This window comes from Bacillus rossius, chromosome 3 (assembly GCF_032445375.1).
Source record: "Bacillus rossius redtenbacheri isolate Brsri chromosome 3, Brsri_v3, whole genome shotgun sequence".
NCBI classification, from domain to species: Eukaryota; Metazoa; Arthropoda; class Insecta; order Phasmatodea; family Bacillidae; genus Bacillus; species Bacillus rossius.
The window spans coordinates 26962775-26980335 of NC_086332.1; the positions used below are offsets into that span (position 1 = coordinate 26962775).

Genomic DNA, 17561 nt, shown 5'->3' on the forward strand with positions numbered 1-17561 from the left:
GCGTGTGAGTGCTATGCCCACGCCAAAACAACAAAAAAAAAAAAAAAACAAGATGTTTGACTGGCGTTTGTCTTCCACTTGCTGGCACGCGAAGTGGGAAAGCCGTCCGTAATTGCGAATAATGGCGCGGCGTGTGTATGTATATTGTTTTTCGTACGGAGACCCAAGTGCACGCAAGGACTTCAACTGTTGCAGCCGCGCTGAAGGCGGGTAAAAAATAAAGTGGCCCTCGTCTGTTGGTTGTATCAAATTTTACACGTGGTCGACAGTGTTACGTATGGTTGTACGAACCAAATTCGATACCCACAACCCACGTCGACTTCGAAAAGGAAGAAAGATGGGTATCTTGCGGGTTGTTGGTACCACACACAGATGTTCCTCCTACAGTTTTAACGGATACAAACTATGGCTTACAATGTCACGTTTACAAATCATTTTGCTGCAGGCACTGAGTTTGATCCTGCTAACTTGCAAACGTTTATTTGAGTTCAATGATTTGGAACCGACTTTACGGCAAAGTTAAGGCGTTCTGCCTTTTCTTACGCTTCAACCATTTGGTATACTACACAAAAACTATTCTACGTAAACTTACTACAACTTTAAACCTAAATGTATCCAAGCTCATGACTTGATCAATAGAATACAGAAAATATAAACTATTTAAAATAACACGCATAATCAAAAATTAAAAAAAGGAAATAGTATGAATTACAATACGAAATAGGCATTATAGACACGAACGTCTGCAAATAAACTAAATCGCATGCACATTTTTTTTTTAAGTGCATGTGCACTCGGTTAGGTGGCTGGTCAGGCTAGCATATAGATCACTGCCTCCGTACCACGCGCTTCGTGTTTTGTTTTTTTCGTACTGTCTTCGTCAGACTTCCACCTTTAAAACCCAGCATGGAATCGGTTACATTGCCAGAAAAAAATCCCGCTATAATCTCCACAGATATCTTTTGTTATTTCCCTGGAGATATGACACCTAGCACGCGGGAAGGGGAATACCAATACCGGAGCTGGAATTGTTTTGATGTTATACACACACACGCATATTAGTGATGGGCCAAATACCAATTTTCTCGAACTCGAATGGCGGAGTGGTTGAACATTGAAGTTCCTGATCGTTGTATTGGTCGCAATTGTCGAGACTACATAGTGGTTTTTTTTTTCCCCGCTGGTCTGCACGTTCACCTGACATAACGCCATGCGATATTTTATTTTTTCCTTGGGGCTTTATAAAAAGATGGTATCCACGTGCCGTCGCTACCTAACGATTTGCCAGAGTTGAGACACAGAATTTAAGGGGCTTCAAATACTTCGGACGTGTTAACCAAAGTGTGGGAAGAATTGGTTGGAATGTGCCGTATAGCTTAAAGGTGCGCGTATCAAACATTTGTAAAAAAAAAAATTGGTATTTAATCAGTTTGTGAATGGTCTAAATAAACCTGGTATAATATGCCATTCATGTACACTCTGTGTTAGATCCTGGTGTGACGTAGAGTTGTGTGAGCGGCGCAGACGGGCGGGTGGGCCTGTACGCGGAAACTCGCGGCCAGTTCTCGCGAGCCGGGAGGCTTCGGCGCGACCTTGACCCCTGCAGGCGGCCGCCGTCTGGCGGGGCGCGCGCCGCCTGCTTCCCCGAACCCCAGTCCCGTCACTCCCTCGCTCCGCCTTCCTCCTCAGTCCTTGTCGATGCCACACATTCTCTGTCTGTGGTGTTACATTCCTACTAGACACCCCACTCCATTTTTTTTTTTTTTTTTGTGATTTCAAATAAATTGTTATTATTATTTTGTGTTTTTTAACCAAACGGAAAACATTGCATGTTTCTGTAAAAAAAATCGTTTCATTGAAAAAAACTTTTCATTGAACTTCATACGCCAAAATTTATATCTAATTTTCCATGAATTTCCGCAGTTTTTGAGGTGTTGATTTAGGTTTTTTACTTTGATGTTTTCTAAGAACGTCCATAAGTTTTGGGTGTAGATCCCAATTCCCCCCCCCCCTTTTTTTTCGGAATTAACTAGCCCCATCACGCTTTTGCAAAGGTGTTACTGTGATAAAAGTAATACATAAAAAAACTATGTTTTATTGGAAAACTTTGGGTATATATTATTATAGTTTACTTCTGACTGCATGCATTTAGGACTAAAATATGTGAATTATACAATATACAAGCATCCTAACCAGATATGACTTGTGTCTGTTAACCCTACGTGCACCCCCCCCCCCCCCCCACCACCACCCTTGCTGATGCTACATATTTGCGTCCTTGTACATAAGTTACAAAGAGGAAAACCAACCAATCGACTGGATGTTTTGAAAAATGTTCAGCCTAGAGACCGGCGCGTTAGACGGATGCGCTAACCGCGCACGCCCGGCAGTGGATAAGATACGACAGGAATGATTCGGAACGCTGGAATGAATGGCCTGGCCTGGCGCGACCACGTGATCCGGAGGAACTGCGTGCGATAGGAGCGGGCGCTGCGCTCACCGCGTCGCGATGCCAAGTATGCGTGGGACATTGCTCGCCCTGTTACTTGGTGGCTGCTCTGTCGGACCGTGGGCTGACGTGGCAACGACGTGTCCGGATTCCACACACACACACACACACACACACACACTCCCTCGCGTGTGACGTCACGCCACGCTGTTCAAAACTGGGCCACCTGCCCGGCGAAGTAGGTTGTACACAGACACACTAACCTTGGCGGGTAAACAAGATTGTTTACGTCCTGTGTGCAGGCCTACTTGTTTTTAAGTGTAGCAATCGCTGTAGGGCACACATTTGTAGTTAGTTATCTTTGTTCTCTTCCCTTTATTGGACGCACAAATTTAAAACTGACCAATAAATTTCGGTTAATATTTCGGTTGTAGGCGTAAGTCAATGGTTTGTTTTCATCAGCAATTGTGACGTCCGAATCGTTAATTGCCTAAAGTAAAAAAAAAATAGAAATACGGCAGTAGCAAATCCCAAAGCAGCACATATTGAATGTGCCTAACAATTATTAAAAATATATATTTAGCTTGTGATTTAATTTAATATGAACATATTCTGGAAATAGTAGTTTTTAGCTCCTAAGGTTTTTTTTCAAGCATTTATAGCCAGTCGTGTTTCTGCAGACTGGAATTTAATGATTTTCTATCATCCATTTAGAACAGTGTCTCCGACTTAACACCTTTTTTCTAGTATGAGAAAGAAAAATCTGTTTCTTTTTAGCTTCGAAAGTGAGCTTACTTATTGTCACCTCGTTGAATCTTTTTTTTTTTTTTTAATTTTGGGTCTTAGAATTTTCATGCGGTAAGGGACACTGGTGCGCTCATTTTTATGCGCAGTGAAATGGCATACGTACTAAATAAAAAATTTAATTCGACGCATACAAAAAGCCATTACCAAAGGCGAAAATTCTGGTCGTGAAAACATAACGCCGATTTTAGCCGTTTTTTCTTGCTGTCGAAATAAAAAAATATGCTGAGAGAGAAAAAAAATTGAATGAATGAAAGACCTTGGATTGAGAAAGTTAAAAGTAATGTCCGCAATCACAGCAATAGCGCAGGAATGTTCAATGACTTGTAATTTTTTTTAGCGTGGGTAAAAAATGTGCACCTCGTGTGATGTGCTGTCTGGTGGCGAGAACGGGCCGACCAGCGCAGTGGAGGCAGGCGGAGGCGCCGCGACCTGCCGCAACTATGGAGACCAGCGCTGACCCCTGGCGGGTGGACTGGGGGGGGGGGGGGGGGAAGGTCGCGTGCCCGCCGGGCGTTACCCCACGTGCCGCAGAGGGGGGGGGGGGGGGGGGGCAGCGGGCCCCCGAGTTCCGCGAGGCATCACTCGTGTACCGAGAAGCCCGGCTCATCCCTCACGCGCTGTCGGCGAGAACAAACCCCCTCTCCCCTTTTCCCCTCTCCTTAACTGTAGCCGAGTGCGGGTCTTCTTTAGGAGTTTCACGTGTGTCTCGAATGCTCTCATTTTTTAAATTTTTTTAACCCCGCAGGTCATCGCGAAATGAAAACTATGTATGTCCATCTCGACACGAAACAACGAAACCAAAAAAATACACTGCCAGCAGCGCTGCAGTACCACACAGAAAAAAAAAAAAAACATTCTATACTTGTACATATATGAATAACTTTTTTTTTGAGATTACGCTGATTATTTCTTATAAAAAGTTGTGCATAATTTTTGATATTTTAATTGATGTTTCATTCAAGCATGTTTATCTGAAACCATGGATAAGATAATCTAATATTCAATAACTAGAATTTATTTGGTTTTATTATGCTTATTAATGTGTGCAGTCAACACTGGAAAGCTGTTCAGAGAACCTTTTAACCGTTAGAAGCACTGGGAAAATACAAACCATAAAAATTTCCGGGCAAGAATCCGAACCCAGCGAACTATGTTTTGTTGTGATACGGTTGTTTTCATGAATATTTATGTTCCGTTTGAAATAAACACAGTGCAGCAACTGGAGGGGGAAAAACGTCCAAAACAAGCATTTTTTATGAATACATATTTTGGTTGTGTGCATTCATTGCGGATAATAAGAACCAGGAAGTCCTTTAAAATATTTTATGATTTTTTTTGCTATGATGTTAAAATGTACAATTTGTTGTCCGAAATAGATCTCCATTATACTTAATAGTCATGATACTGGCCTATATTTAAATATAATCTTCTGCTTTAGTGACCAGAGTCCAAATGTCCACAGTTTCGTTAGAATACACCCTGTGGTCTTCGCTCTTCAATCCTAGTAAACACCAGGCGTAGTTGCATCTAGGAACATGTATTTTTCAGGAAAATATTTCGAGACTAAGTGAGAGTTAAAACACTGTAGCATCGTCTGTGTTTAGCGATTGGTTTGAGTTTATTTCAGGTGCATGTTTACTGTCGGTGCTAGAATCAGAGCAGCTCCGTGCCGAAGCAAACACGTCCTGAATGACCCTGTCAAAGAAGGCAATGGCTTATCTCGCAGACGACCACTAGCACGGGCAAGCCTTATTGCAATCTTAATAAGTGTACCTATTATTTTCTCGCAAAGAATACAGGGCCCTCGTTACAATTGTGGGCAATCAGGCGATCAGGAGTTCTCCCAGAATCTTTAAGGCTCACTCTTACAAGTGGTGTCACAGCCTTGCAATTAGTCCTTCGGGCCTTACCTCGCCACGCGAGCGTGGGCATCTGGGCGGCCAAAGGCCCACCATCACACTTCACTTCATCCAACAGGAATACTCAGCTGGTAAAGTTTCAGTGATCCTTGCGGAACACCGTCGGAATGAGTATTGGAAGGTCGTGATCTTTGGTCTCATTTTCACCCGCCATCTTGGTTATTCAACTGATGTACAATTTTATATTATTTAAGGAATATTTCCATAAACGAAAGAAGTATCGGAAACACAATCCTCCCAGTTATCAGGACTCGCAAGTCAGTAGCCGATGAGCTGGTGTTATTTTCTCTAGTTCGTATAGGATCGTGGAGTCCATTCTAGAAGTTATTGAAGCCGCAGATTTTTCCCCCAGTCCCTAGAAACGAGTCCAGGTAATGAATGCACGGTGACAGCCTTGGTACAGGATTGCGGCTTGGTGGTCTACAAGCTCCGGTGTGTCCCGGTGCGGAAATGGCTCGGTCCCGTCCAGCCCTCGCACTAGGACCGGGAGGACAGACGTCGGGACTCTGGAACTCAGCCCACTTACCTGGTGTTCGGTCGAAGCGCGGGCCTGAAAAACTTTCCACTCCCCCCCTTCACAAATGGCTCCCCCCGTGGTTTTTCCCCGCGTGGTTTTTTTTTTTTTCAACCACCTGCCTCTTAGGTGATTGTCGGTGTGGTTTCGAGCTTACAGAATTGTCACTTCGCAACCGCGCGTGTTTAACTTTCCGATTCGTCTCGTTGCGATACACGGATGAGCCTTCGTAGCCTTTGACATACAAACGATTTTAAAAATCTATGGACCCTATATATTAATAAAATACGATTCCGTGGCACTGAAAATAAAAATAAAAAAACGCATGCGAGCCTACTAACTTGGATTTTCCGACATCCAACACAATTATTGTTTTACCAAGTGGATTGGAGCGTACTAAAATTTTGGAAATGCATATACCTAACAGTTTTTTCTTTCAGCATTATAAAATAGCCTTACAAACCCCACCGTTTCATATTTGCTGTCAGAAAGGAAAGTGTTATTTTTATGATGAAATAGGCTCGGTATGTCTTCATCAGGGCCCAAATTGGTGTAACACTTGGTGCACGGCATACAATCCACTATGTCCGAATTAGTATTGACGACGGAAGTTAAAACTATAAGTTTAAGTCACTATTGTTTTATTTGGGCTTTTTTTATTGACGTCTACGTCTGAGGGCCCCGCCTACCTGGCCACGCATACGGAGTGCAGAGCTTCAGAATTAACCACGTGGTTTAAAAAACTGCTGAAGATATCCAAATTTGTGTCCGTTCACCAGGACGGGAGAGTGGTTCTGTTTCCGGAATTTGTTTTGAATCTGTATTTACAGAAGCGTGAAAATTGCTAGAACGTGTTTTTTTTTTAATAATATTTAGGCGTGAAACATTCAGTGCAGATGGTAGTTTTATGGTCGCGCATGGTTTGCCGTAAGCACGGCGTCAAGACATCGCGCGCTCGTTCAGATGAGATGCCGCGCTAGAAGCACCTATCATCCCGCCTCACCGACACAGACGCTGGTTCTCTTGGGAGGCACAGACCACAGAGATGCAATGGGAGAAGGGTGCGAGCCCTGGTCGACGGGCAAGCTGCCACGCAGGCTCCCCCCCCCCCCCCCCCTGTGCCCCGGCCCGGCACTAGCACATACCTGCGCGCGGATTCGCGGAAACTGACGGCGACGTCGCGGGGTCCCGGCCTCCCGCCGCCGGGAGTTCATTCATCACCGCCCGCCGCGGCTCGCACGCAAACAACAGTCCCAAGTTCGTTTCTTTGTTTACTAATACCAACATATTTGCACGTTGCGATGTAAATTGTAAATAGTAACAAGAGATCCTGAAAAAAAAATTGCGGGGATTCATTTCACTGTTCGCCTGGACGCCTCTGGGTCAGTGAGAAAACTCTCAGCCGAAGAAGTAATTGAATCACAGGCGAAGTAGTTGATAAGACGTTCGCTAGTCAGCAAGTCTTTGAACTGGCGCTGTATGACCGAGTATACAGAGGACTGTGTAGACTATCCTTAAGGTCATCGAAACCATGAGTTTTTTTATAGTCCCTGGAAATAAATACAGACCCCGAAATTTCCAGGGTTAATTCGGTGTCAGGCTAAAATGCACAGTCCTATGTATACTGTAATCGCATATGCTTCGCTATTTATTGGCTGATTTAAACTTCTCCTCTTCTGAGGGGGTCGATGAAATTTGACGGAATCAATGTTCGCTTGTAATGAGGAACGAGCATCTCGGAGGAAGGACCGCCGGGTGGCTGAACCCGAGCCCTAGTGGCCGGCGGCGCGTGCAGGGCCCAGGCGGCAGCGCGCCAGCAGTTCTGGGAAGGCGCGGGCCGCGCGGGGGAATCCCCGCGGCCGACCTCGGCCCGGTAGCGTGTGTACGCGCGACCTTCCCGGAACCGCCGGGCGTACTGGCGGCGCGCGCCGTCTTGCGCCCCGCGAGTCGGCGTTACAGGCCTGATGGCGTCCACTGTTGCCACATACATACTGCCCGGCCTGTTAACATTCAAAAATATTATATTGCACACCTTAAAGTTTTAATTTTATTGATTGTTGATTTTTCCAATACCATAAAATGTCTATCGACAGCGTTATTACAATAATCGAGGTCGGTGTGAAAGGGGAAAAAAAATAATAATTCAGTGTTAGACACCAATTATTATGTAACAGATGAAACTTCCCGTAGCAATCGGTCACTATGTACCTATTAATAACAAGGAATTACATTAAATTTTGTGCTACGGTCAAAGAGCAAAAAATGTTTGTATTTACGATATAAAATAATCGGTTTACTAAAACGGTTGTTATGATTATGCTCTTGATGAAAATTTTAAAAGAAAATATACATCCGAAGCTCCCAATCCGAATATTCCTTTACAAAATACAATGTTACAGATGAAAATTTAAAAAAAAAAGTCATTACATTATAAAGTTGTGGTGAAACTTTCACACTCCGTGGCGTGTGTGTTGGCAACAGACCACACCGATACAAGGACAGTGCTAATGGCAGAAATCTTGCATTGGAAAGAAAGAGTAAATGCCCACTGCTAACTAAGGGTGAGACACGCTATAGCTAGAGACCTGTAAAATTCGCGGATTCATTTCGCGATAGGATAGAGTCCAAATACTTTTGACATTATTTTGCTTCAGTGATTGGGCCACAGTTTATCTGAAGGACTCTGGGCCAATGAAAAATCTTTAACAGAAGAATTAGCGAAATACGATCATTCCAGTCAACATGTGCTACGAGTCGGTAACCAATCAGCAGATGTAATTGGCACGAGTGCATAGAGGATCATGGAGTCTATCCTTTAGGGATTTGAAATCGCAAATTTTACAGGTCTCTAGCTATAGCGTGGCAATATGAGCTGTGTGTGACTTACACGTTTAACTTTACTAAGGAGAGTTCGGATGTAGTATCCTAAATTTTTTTGACTTCTAATATTTCGGGTTTTTGCATATTGTATTTAATAAATTCATAATATAAACATATTTAATTGTTTATAAAATGCTCAGTCTACTACACAAGTCCTTATTTAATGGCTGTTACTAACCTGAAGGCAAACATTTGTGTAAGTCCTAGCATGTACTGAAAGCATGGAATAGTGTAGTATACAGTCTTGAATTAACCGTTTGTGTGTAACCTTTGTCTTGAAACTCTTTATTTTTAGTCAATCATTCATGAAATAAATATAATTTTTTTTCCCAAAACCATAGAAACCTGAGTTTTTCAGGGTGTCGATAAAACTTAATTTTTAAGATTTATTAATGATATCGTGAAGTTAAAGAGTTTTAAGACAAAAACAAAATTTAACGGTTAATCCCTGCTGTTCAATACACGCTAGGACTGACATAAAGAAAAAAAACATTACGTAAGGACGTGTGAAGTTGGAAAAGCCTTTTTATGAAGAAAAAAAATAGTGGAGAACGGAAATATTCGAGGTGTCCTTTCTCGATAGGCTATAGAATCCGAATGAGTTTTAACGTATTTTGCTGCTAGTGATTGGACCACAGTTTTACCTGGAGGACTCAGAGCTAATGAATGACCGCCAACGAAAGAAGCATCGAACCACAAGCCTCCCAGTTAGCAGGTGCACTCTAAAAAAAAAAAAAAAAAAAAAAAAATATTGTACTTTGACAAGGGAAATTCTTGGAAACCCTGTTGCCAAGGATATTTCTTGCAAAATTACAAGGCAGAGCCTTGCAAAATCGCACATGGTACAAAGCTCTGCCTTGTAGTTTTACAAGTAATATCCTTGGCAACAGCGTTTCCAAGGATTTTCCTTGTAAAATATACAAAACATTTCTTTCAGTGTGTACGTGTAGGATCGTGTTGCTGTGTCCTGGAGGCCACAATGAGATTGAGAGTGCTGGGAGCAGTGTGGTGTGCGGTGACTGATGAGGGACAATGAACGTGTGCTTGCAGGTGGAGAGCACATTCAAGCTGAAGCTGCAGGACCACCACACGGCGTGGCGCAGCAACCAGTACGACTGGCTGCCGGGGCCCGAGCAGATCCCCAAGAGCCTGGGCGAGACCCTGGACCCCGAGTACCTCCAGACGGTCCAGGTGCGTCCGCTCTCTCACTCTCTCTCTCTCTCTCTCTCTCTCTCTCTCTCCCCCTCTCTGTCTCGTCTTGCAAACACTCTCACGCGGGGATTCTTTCATAAAATAACGCCGAGCGTGATAAAATACCCGCAAATTGTGTTGTAGTTTCCGCATCTTCCGTGGGAAAAGGGGGGGGGGGGGGGTTATGTGTTTGTCATTGGTAGAGACCTGCAAAATTCGCGGATTCATTCGGTGATAGGCTAGAATTCAAACACATATACATCTTAGATAATTTTGCTGTTGGCTTACTGTTCATCTGGACGAATCTCAACCAGTTATAAACCCTCAAACAAGGAAGGATCGAATCACAGACAAAACCAGCTGGAGACGACTTACAAGTCGGCAGCCAATGAACTTGTGTTATTTGCCCGAGTGTACAGGGGTATGTGCAGTCTATCCTGAAGGCCATAGAAACCGCGAGTTTTGCAGGTCTCTAGTCATTGGACGTGGGATGGAGGGGGAAGGGGGGGGGGGACGTGGGCCGACTGTCGAGTCGCCTTCCGCAAGGACGGTCCACACTGGATCCCCGGCGGGGAAACTCTGCCGTCGACGTCCTCGGGCAGCTCCACGCCCCCCCCCCCCTCCCCCCTCCTCATCAACGCGTCGTTGTGCGGTTGAGAAATGCCACATTCAACAAATTAAGTTTTCAAAATAAAGAAGAAAAAAAACAGAATTTTCTTAAACATAGTAACTTAAATAAAAAATTAATAATTTTGCAAACATTCTTAGTTCAGAATTTATGGAATGCTGTATTGAAGAAGTGGCATATTGAGTATAATTGCAAAAATATTATACTTTGGATTAATTTTTACACTATGTTGAATTCCCTTGGTAGCGATGAAATAAGCAAGGCTGCCGTGGGCACATGTTCATACGTGAGCACGTGTGTATTTTTTAAATTTTTTTTTTCAATATTTAAACTGAAGTTATGATTATTTCAACACAGAAGCATATTTCAATTCAGAAGCATTTTAAAAATAGTGTTTGGGTTTTCCACAATTGTAAAAATAGATAATCTTAAACATACTTGGTGAATGAACATTCCCAGGAACGAAAAAAAAAAATCAAGGTTGGCAACATTTACTTTAGAAAATTTAAAGACTTTCAGGTTGTTAGGTTGCCTGTAGGCAGTGGCGTAGCGAGAGGGTGGCAGGGATTGCCCCCGCCAGGGACGTGGGTGCGGGGGGGGGGGGGGGGTGCGCCTGCGCGACGGTTTCGCGTTACTGAACCCCCACCCCCCCCCCCCCTTTTTTTTTAATCCAAGAGTGGGCACCATTTTCAAGTCTGGCCAGTGGCGCCGGTCACCTTAGCTACGCCACTGCCTGTAGGCCTAAATACCACACGCAGTTCGCTGATTTCTAAAAGGAAATGAGAGCGTTAGTTAGAGCCTGTGTGTGTGTTGGTGTCGCTCGCTGTGTGTGAGTGTGGTTCGCTGACGTGAGACGTGGTCTGGCCCGCAGTTCGAGCAGGCGCTCAAGGACTCGTACGAGTACCTGCAGAAGTACGCCGTGGGTCTGGAGCAGGTGGTGTCCGACCAGTACGATCACAACGGCGCCTTCCTCAGTGAGTTCAAGGACGCCGAGTACAACGTCAGATCGGTGAGTGGCGTCCCATCCCACATTTTCCCTTACAAACTCTCCGTGCGTCCACATTTCGAGATACAGTGGTTTTCTCTGAATCAGGGTGTCCGCAAAGATCTTTAGTGAAATCTGCCTCGACTTTCCATCACCAAAACTACAAATATCCTTAAAAAAAATTTGAAGTGAAACATATTTGCTGAGGGGGCTACAATTTTCGAGCGTTACGAAAATTCCGATCGCACGAGGGGAATAGTTAGGTACGTGGTGGGGGAACCGGTAGAGGAGGAGAGTGCGTCAGCGGCGACGCCACTCCAACGCATGTGCTAGCGGTATAATGGGATAACGTCAAGGGGGGAGGGGGGTGATTGGTACGTAGTGTAGCATGCTGCATGCTAGTTGTAACGGCCGGGAGGGGAAACGGCAGGGGAGAGGTAGAAATGGCGCAGCAGTGATGCTACGGAATTCTCGTAACGCTGCCGTAGTACTTTTATTTAATTTAAAGAATATGCAATTATTAATTTATTCGTGTGGAAAAGAGTATAGCATAGCAGTCAATAAAATATACTTGAAAACTAAAATATTCCAGTTTTATATTCCATTTCATTCTCCTTATCCAGCTAACTGTGCAAAAGGTATGCGATATATAAGTATGTGTGCAGTGAAAGTTCATCCACTCAAAAAGTCAGCAAGTGTAACCGTGTGGAATGTAAATGTAAAATAATTACCTGGGACGTGACAAACACCCTTAAGGCTCATTATCACACGCCATGTGGATTTTTTTTTCGTTTTTTTTGTCATTACTTTTATTTGATTGCTGTTTCTACTTTTTTTTAACGTGATACCTTCCTTGCATTTTTTGTTCTGCCACAAATATTTTCTACGAACAATAGGTACGCACGTAGTGAAATAGAATGGTTGTAAAGTCACGGGGGTGTTCGTAATCACCATAACTTGCGCGCCTTTTTACACCCATGATATTGCACCTAATGAATATTTGTTGCATAACAACAAATGCAAGGCAGGTGTCGAGTTAAAATTGTATAAATAGCTCTCAATTAAAGTAATGATGAACCAGTAAAAACCAACATGGCGCGTGCGACCTAGTCTTAAAATGTATAGGCTGCATAAAATATTACTATACTGATGAGAGTAAACAAATTACTGTTTTTCTAAAATTCAATATTCTTATACTAACAGCATTGTGTACAACGCTAAGTACAATCCATGCCGCCAGGATCTCTGGCATCATTTGTCTTGCAGATGTTCCACGACTTTCCTATAATAGGCTATTATATATATAAGCCATGCTGGTGGTATGATTTAAAGATCTTTCGAAAAAATTATTTAATTTTATTTAGCCTTTTAAAATCATACCAATTCTGATGACCTAAAAACAATAAAATTAAATAATTATTTTATCTGAAAGAAATTAAACCGTATCAGCGTAGAGACTGCAAAATTCGCGGGTTCAATGACCTCCAGGATAGACTCTAACTACACTTTACACACTCGGGCAAATGCCACCTGTTCATTGGCTGCTGACTTGCGAGTCGCCTCGACTGAGTTTCTGTGAGTCGACACTTCTTTGAGCGAGGGTCTCTAATTGGCCCTCATTAATCCAGATTAACAGTGAACCAGTGGTGGAAGCAGCGCTAAGGTATAATTGTTTGAATTGTAGCATATCACAAATGAATCCGCGAATTTTGCAGGTCTCTGCGTATCAGCTGGAGACCTGCAAAATTCGCGGATTCATTCGGTGATAGGCTAGAATTCAAACACACATACCTATTAGATAGTTTTCCCTCAACCGAAGAAGGATCGAATCACAGACAAAACCAGCTGGAGACGACTTACAAGTCGGCAGCCAATGAACTTGCGTTATTTGCCCAAGTGTACAGGGGAATGTGCTGTCCGTCCTGAAGGCCGTCGAAACCGCGAATTCAACCCAAAACGTGGCAGTTTTTGTTTGGTGGTGGTGCCTGAACAGCAGGTACAGGGTGCGCTCTTGTGCTCGCAGACGCTGTGCGAGATCCAGCTGGGCATGATGGCCAAGAACGTGACGCAGAAGCCCGACGTGGCGCGCGACATCATGGCGGACGAGTACCGCTCCATGGGCAACTCGTCGTACCGCAACCTGCGCGACTGGCTCATCTTCAGGGACTACATGAACGGCCTGGAGTACGTGGTGCAGGTGTTCGAGTACGTGCGGGACCACCTGGCGGCGTCCTGAGGAACTCCGCGCGCGCCGCGACGCCCCTCAAGCCCCGCCGACGAGGGGTCGCCCTCCCTAACTTATTTCGCCCGCAGCCCGGACTAGCTCGCCTATTTATTTATTTGTTTCCTAGTTTTTTTTACAAATATACCTATATATTATTTTGTGATTTCCCACATATTAGAGTACTGTTTTTTTTTTTGTGTGTGTGTGGAATAAACGCCGCCCCGCGCATGTGACACTGCGCCGTGGCAGTATTCATTGCACCGGCTCTCGACTGCGCGATTCGACAGTGACAGCCGGACTCCTATTGGCTGTGCCTCGGCGCAGACCCAGCGCTGGTTGGCCGGCAGCGTCGCATGTGACGTCACCTGCGCGGCCTGTGTGCTCTGTATCCCACGTGCGAGTTTCTTTTTTTACACCGATATGAAACATAGCTATGGTGAATTGACATTCCGACAACTTTTGTAGTTTGGGCGTACATCATTTTTAATTTAAATCTTGTGTTGAATATTTTTAAAAAAAAATAATATAATCTCTATTTGGAGTATTAGGGACGCTAAGAAGCTCTCGTAACTCCTAAAATATAATGCCAAAGTTAGGGAGCTGTATTGTTATTATTAGGGGCATGCAGATTTTGCGAAAAGAATTTGAGACTAGATGAAAGTTAAAAACAGTGTTTCGTGATTGGGCGAGTTTCTCCCAGGTACATATCGATTGTAACAACACCAATCACAGTGATTCAGTGCGGAAGCAAACGCGCCCTGAGTGGCTCGGTCAAATAAGGCAACGACAACTCTCGCAGACGGCCGCCAATCACAAGGAAGAAACCACAGGCACGGGTATACCTTGTTGCAGTCTGATAGGCACTCGGATCTTTTCGCGAAAAATGCCTGCCCCTAGTTATTATTTTTAGAAGCGTGGTTTTTTTTTCTGAGATCACGTTTATTGTATTTTGCGCGACGTCCGACTTGTATTTCGAGCCGAAGCACCGCTCGAGGTCACCACGTCGTGCGACTGGCGTGGGTGACGTCACGGTTACGGCCGACCGTCCAAGTCAGGCCGACGATGGACTCGGACAGCGCGCGCCAGCTGTGCGCGGTCAGAAGACACCAGCGGCGCCGACTTTGGACGGCTTGTTACTAGGGCCATATACAGAATGTCCATTAAACAATGTCCCGTTTCAACGGTATATTATAACAGTTTGATTCACACTATTTTACAACAGATACATCAAATTGAATGTAAACTAATCTAGTTTTTTCTTTTTACAAAAGTATACAATTCTTCCCACACATTGGTCAACACGTTGGGAGTAATGGAAGCAAGAACCTTTCCATTCTGTATATCAACTCTGGCAAATCATTAGGCAGCGGCGGAACGTTAGACACGATCTTTTATAAAAGCCCCAAACGAAAAAAATTATATCGCATGACGTTATGTCAGGTGAACGTGGAGGCCAGCGTAAAAGAGCTCTGTCGTCTCGACCATTACGACCAATCCAACGGTCAGGGACTCCATCCTGTTGCCAAATAAAGTTCACAGGTTCACCCTCTACTAATTGGGGAAAGAGCCTCTCGTTCAACGTAGGTGGCGCTGCAAGCGAGAAAAAAAAAACGTATTCGCGCATGCGCTTAGCTGAAACTGTTTTGAGTTACTCTGTAATTGTGACCTTGAACCAACACTCCACGACGCTTACAGTCGATACTGTTAAAAATTCATAACTGGGACATTGTTTCATGGACACGCTGTATATTTTTTTTTTCGCTAAAAAAACAAAATTGCGCTCGTTGGACTGCAATGAGGTATGCCTGCGCCGACAGTTTCTTCGTTGCAATTGGAGCCCTTCTTCCCTTCTGCAAGAGACAGTGGGCCAGGCCAGTCGGGGCGAGTTTGCGCCCGCGCAAAGTTGCTGGCGTCTCGTGTGCCCACGTGCCTGAGAGTAACTCGACCATCCAAGCACAGACGGTGCTGCGATGTTTTTAACTCGAAGCTGTTCTGCTTACCGACCAGTAGGCCTGTCGAGAACGTGTGTCATGGCGGACGAACCCTTCGCATCGTCGAGCTGATCGAATCTCCATAGCACTCGTGCCGAGTTTCCGTTGCGTGTAAAGTGTTTGGTATTTCGTGATGTTTACGTTAGTGGGTGATGTTGGAGCCCCAAATTGCAAACGAACGCACGCGTCGTTCGCTCTCGCTCGGGACAGTTCTGTCGGCACCCACGCGCAGAGGGCAGTGTGTGTCCACCTACAGGCAGGCTTGGTCCGCGCATCAGTATTACGTCGCCGGCCAATAGGCGGCGCCGAGGGTCCCGCGCGCATGCGCTGTAGGCCTCCAGCGGCAAGGAACTGCGCGCGGTCAGAACTACTGCAAACCAGCGGCAGTTTCATCCTCTGGACACAGTTTCCCAGCCAAGTGCTAACGTTTTGCAGTATTTTTTTTTACAGTTACGTGTATAGAGTTTATTTCCTATTTATGTGTAGTGAGCATTAGCCAGTTTTACCACATGCTAACAAATATTTTTTAAGACTGCTTATTAATAATATTTAAATTATTTTAGTTTTACGTCATAAATGAAAGGGGAAGCGGTCTTTTTTGTAAGGCTTGACATCGACGATACAAAAAAATTTATCACTTAAAATTCAAATACGTATTTCATAAACATCTTAAGAAAATGAGGTTCTGAATAGAAAAATCAACATACAAAAATACATCTGGCAAAATGAATAACAGAGAAAAGACAGATGAACAGGAGTTTATAATAAAATTTTATTTTCTAAATAAAATTCCGCAGTTTTTTCATGTCACTATTGGAGCTTGAAAACGTCTGTGCCTTGAAACTAAAAAGCCGCTATAATTAAAAGATTTCATGCCTGAAGCATGTACTGGGTTCTAAGACGAATATTTTTGTGTTACCAAAACAGCCTAAATTTTACATGTTGGTCATTGTTGTATGTGCATTATGAACGGAAAGAAAACTACACCACTTTGACAGTACACAGTATAAATGTAAAGTATAAATGTAAAAAGTAAGTGAGATGTGGTGTGAATAATTGCCGTGCTAAGTGATTACTATAGCGCACTCAGTTCCTTGCCTTGAGTATAGTAACCCATACACATTGTAGATGCTATGTACGAGGCAGCGTAGACTTTAAAGTTAAGTGTATTGTTAGAGTAATTATAAATCAGTATTTTCGTGAGCCAATGTGTTTATAAAGTGTACATTGTATAACTAGATTTAGCATAAGTATTTGTAATAATCGTGTATTTATTTATTTATTGCTGTGCTATTTAAATATTATATATTATTGTAATCAAGATTTGTATCTCCCACTGGGTAGATATGTTCATTAAATGTATTATTAAAATAATTGCTATTATTCTCTGCGTAGATCAGCAACTACTTTGAGACTGTGATATGATTGTAATTTATTGAATTTGTTTTGTGGAATATGTAATAAAAGGCTCTTGAAATGTACTTGGTGACTATTTACATTCACCCCACATGTGTTTAAGTACTTTTTAATTGGTAGGACATCTTTCCCTGCGACTTTTTCACCTAGTTTGCTTCATGTCTAAACATACAAACAGGCATCTCGTAGTCCTGGATATAACGGCTTGCTTGGCAGTAATATGTACTAAGGCCGGCCTGCACATCGTAACTTCAGGCAAAAGAAAGTATTCAACCATTCTATTAACCTGCAAAGTTTTTTTCTGGGACTTTTACTTGACTGCAAACTGGCCTCAAGTATCACTGTTTATAGGCCTACTGAAGGTACTTGTACTTAATGTGAAACTATTTTGGCTGCATATTTTCTACTACACTCTCAGTTTAGCGGCGATGCGGAGTCCACGCACGACAGAGGTGAAACTTCTTGCGTTTTAGGTATAGACATAGATTAATTATTCTTATTTTCAATCAAACTACCCGCATAAAAATGAATGACAATTATAAACTAAATTGCACAAA

General features: G+C 43.5%; 1 protein-coding gene across 4 annotated transcripts in view; it reads left to right on the forward strand.

The window, feature by feature from the left end:
• LOC134530416 (uncharacterized) overlaps positions 1-17069 on the forward strand; it is a 211555-nt gene extending 194486 nt beyond the window's left edge. For all 4 annotated transcript variants that reach the window (XM_063365221.1, XM_063365222.1, XM_063365223.1 and 1 more), the window contains 3 exons: positions 9620-9760; positions 11260-11397; positions 13397-17069. In XM_063365221.1, coding sequence (XP_063221291.1) covers positions 9620-9760; positions 11260-11397; positions 13397-13609 — 492 coding nt within the window. In that variant the 3' untranslated portion in view covers positions 13610-17069. The remainder of the gene's footprint in view (positions 1-9619; positions 9761-11259; positions 11398-13396) is intronic.
• Positions 17070-17561: the final 492 nt, after the last annotated feature.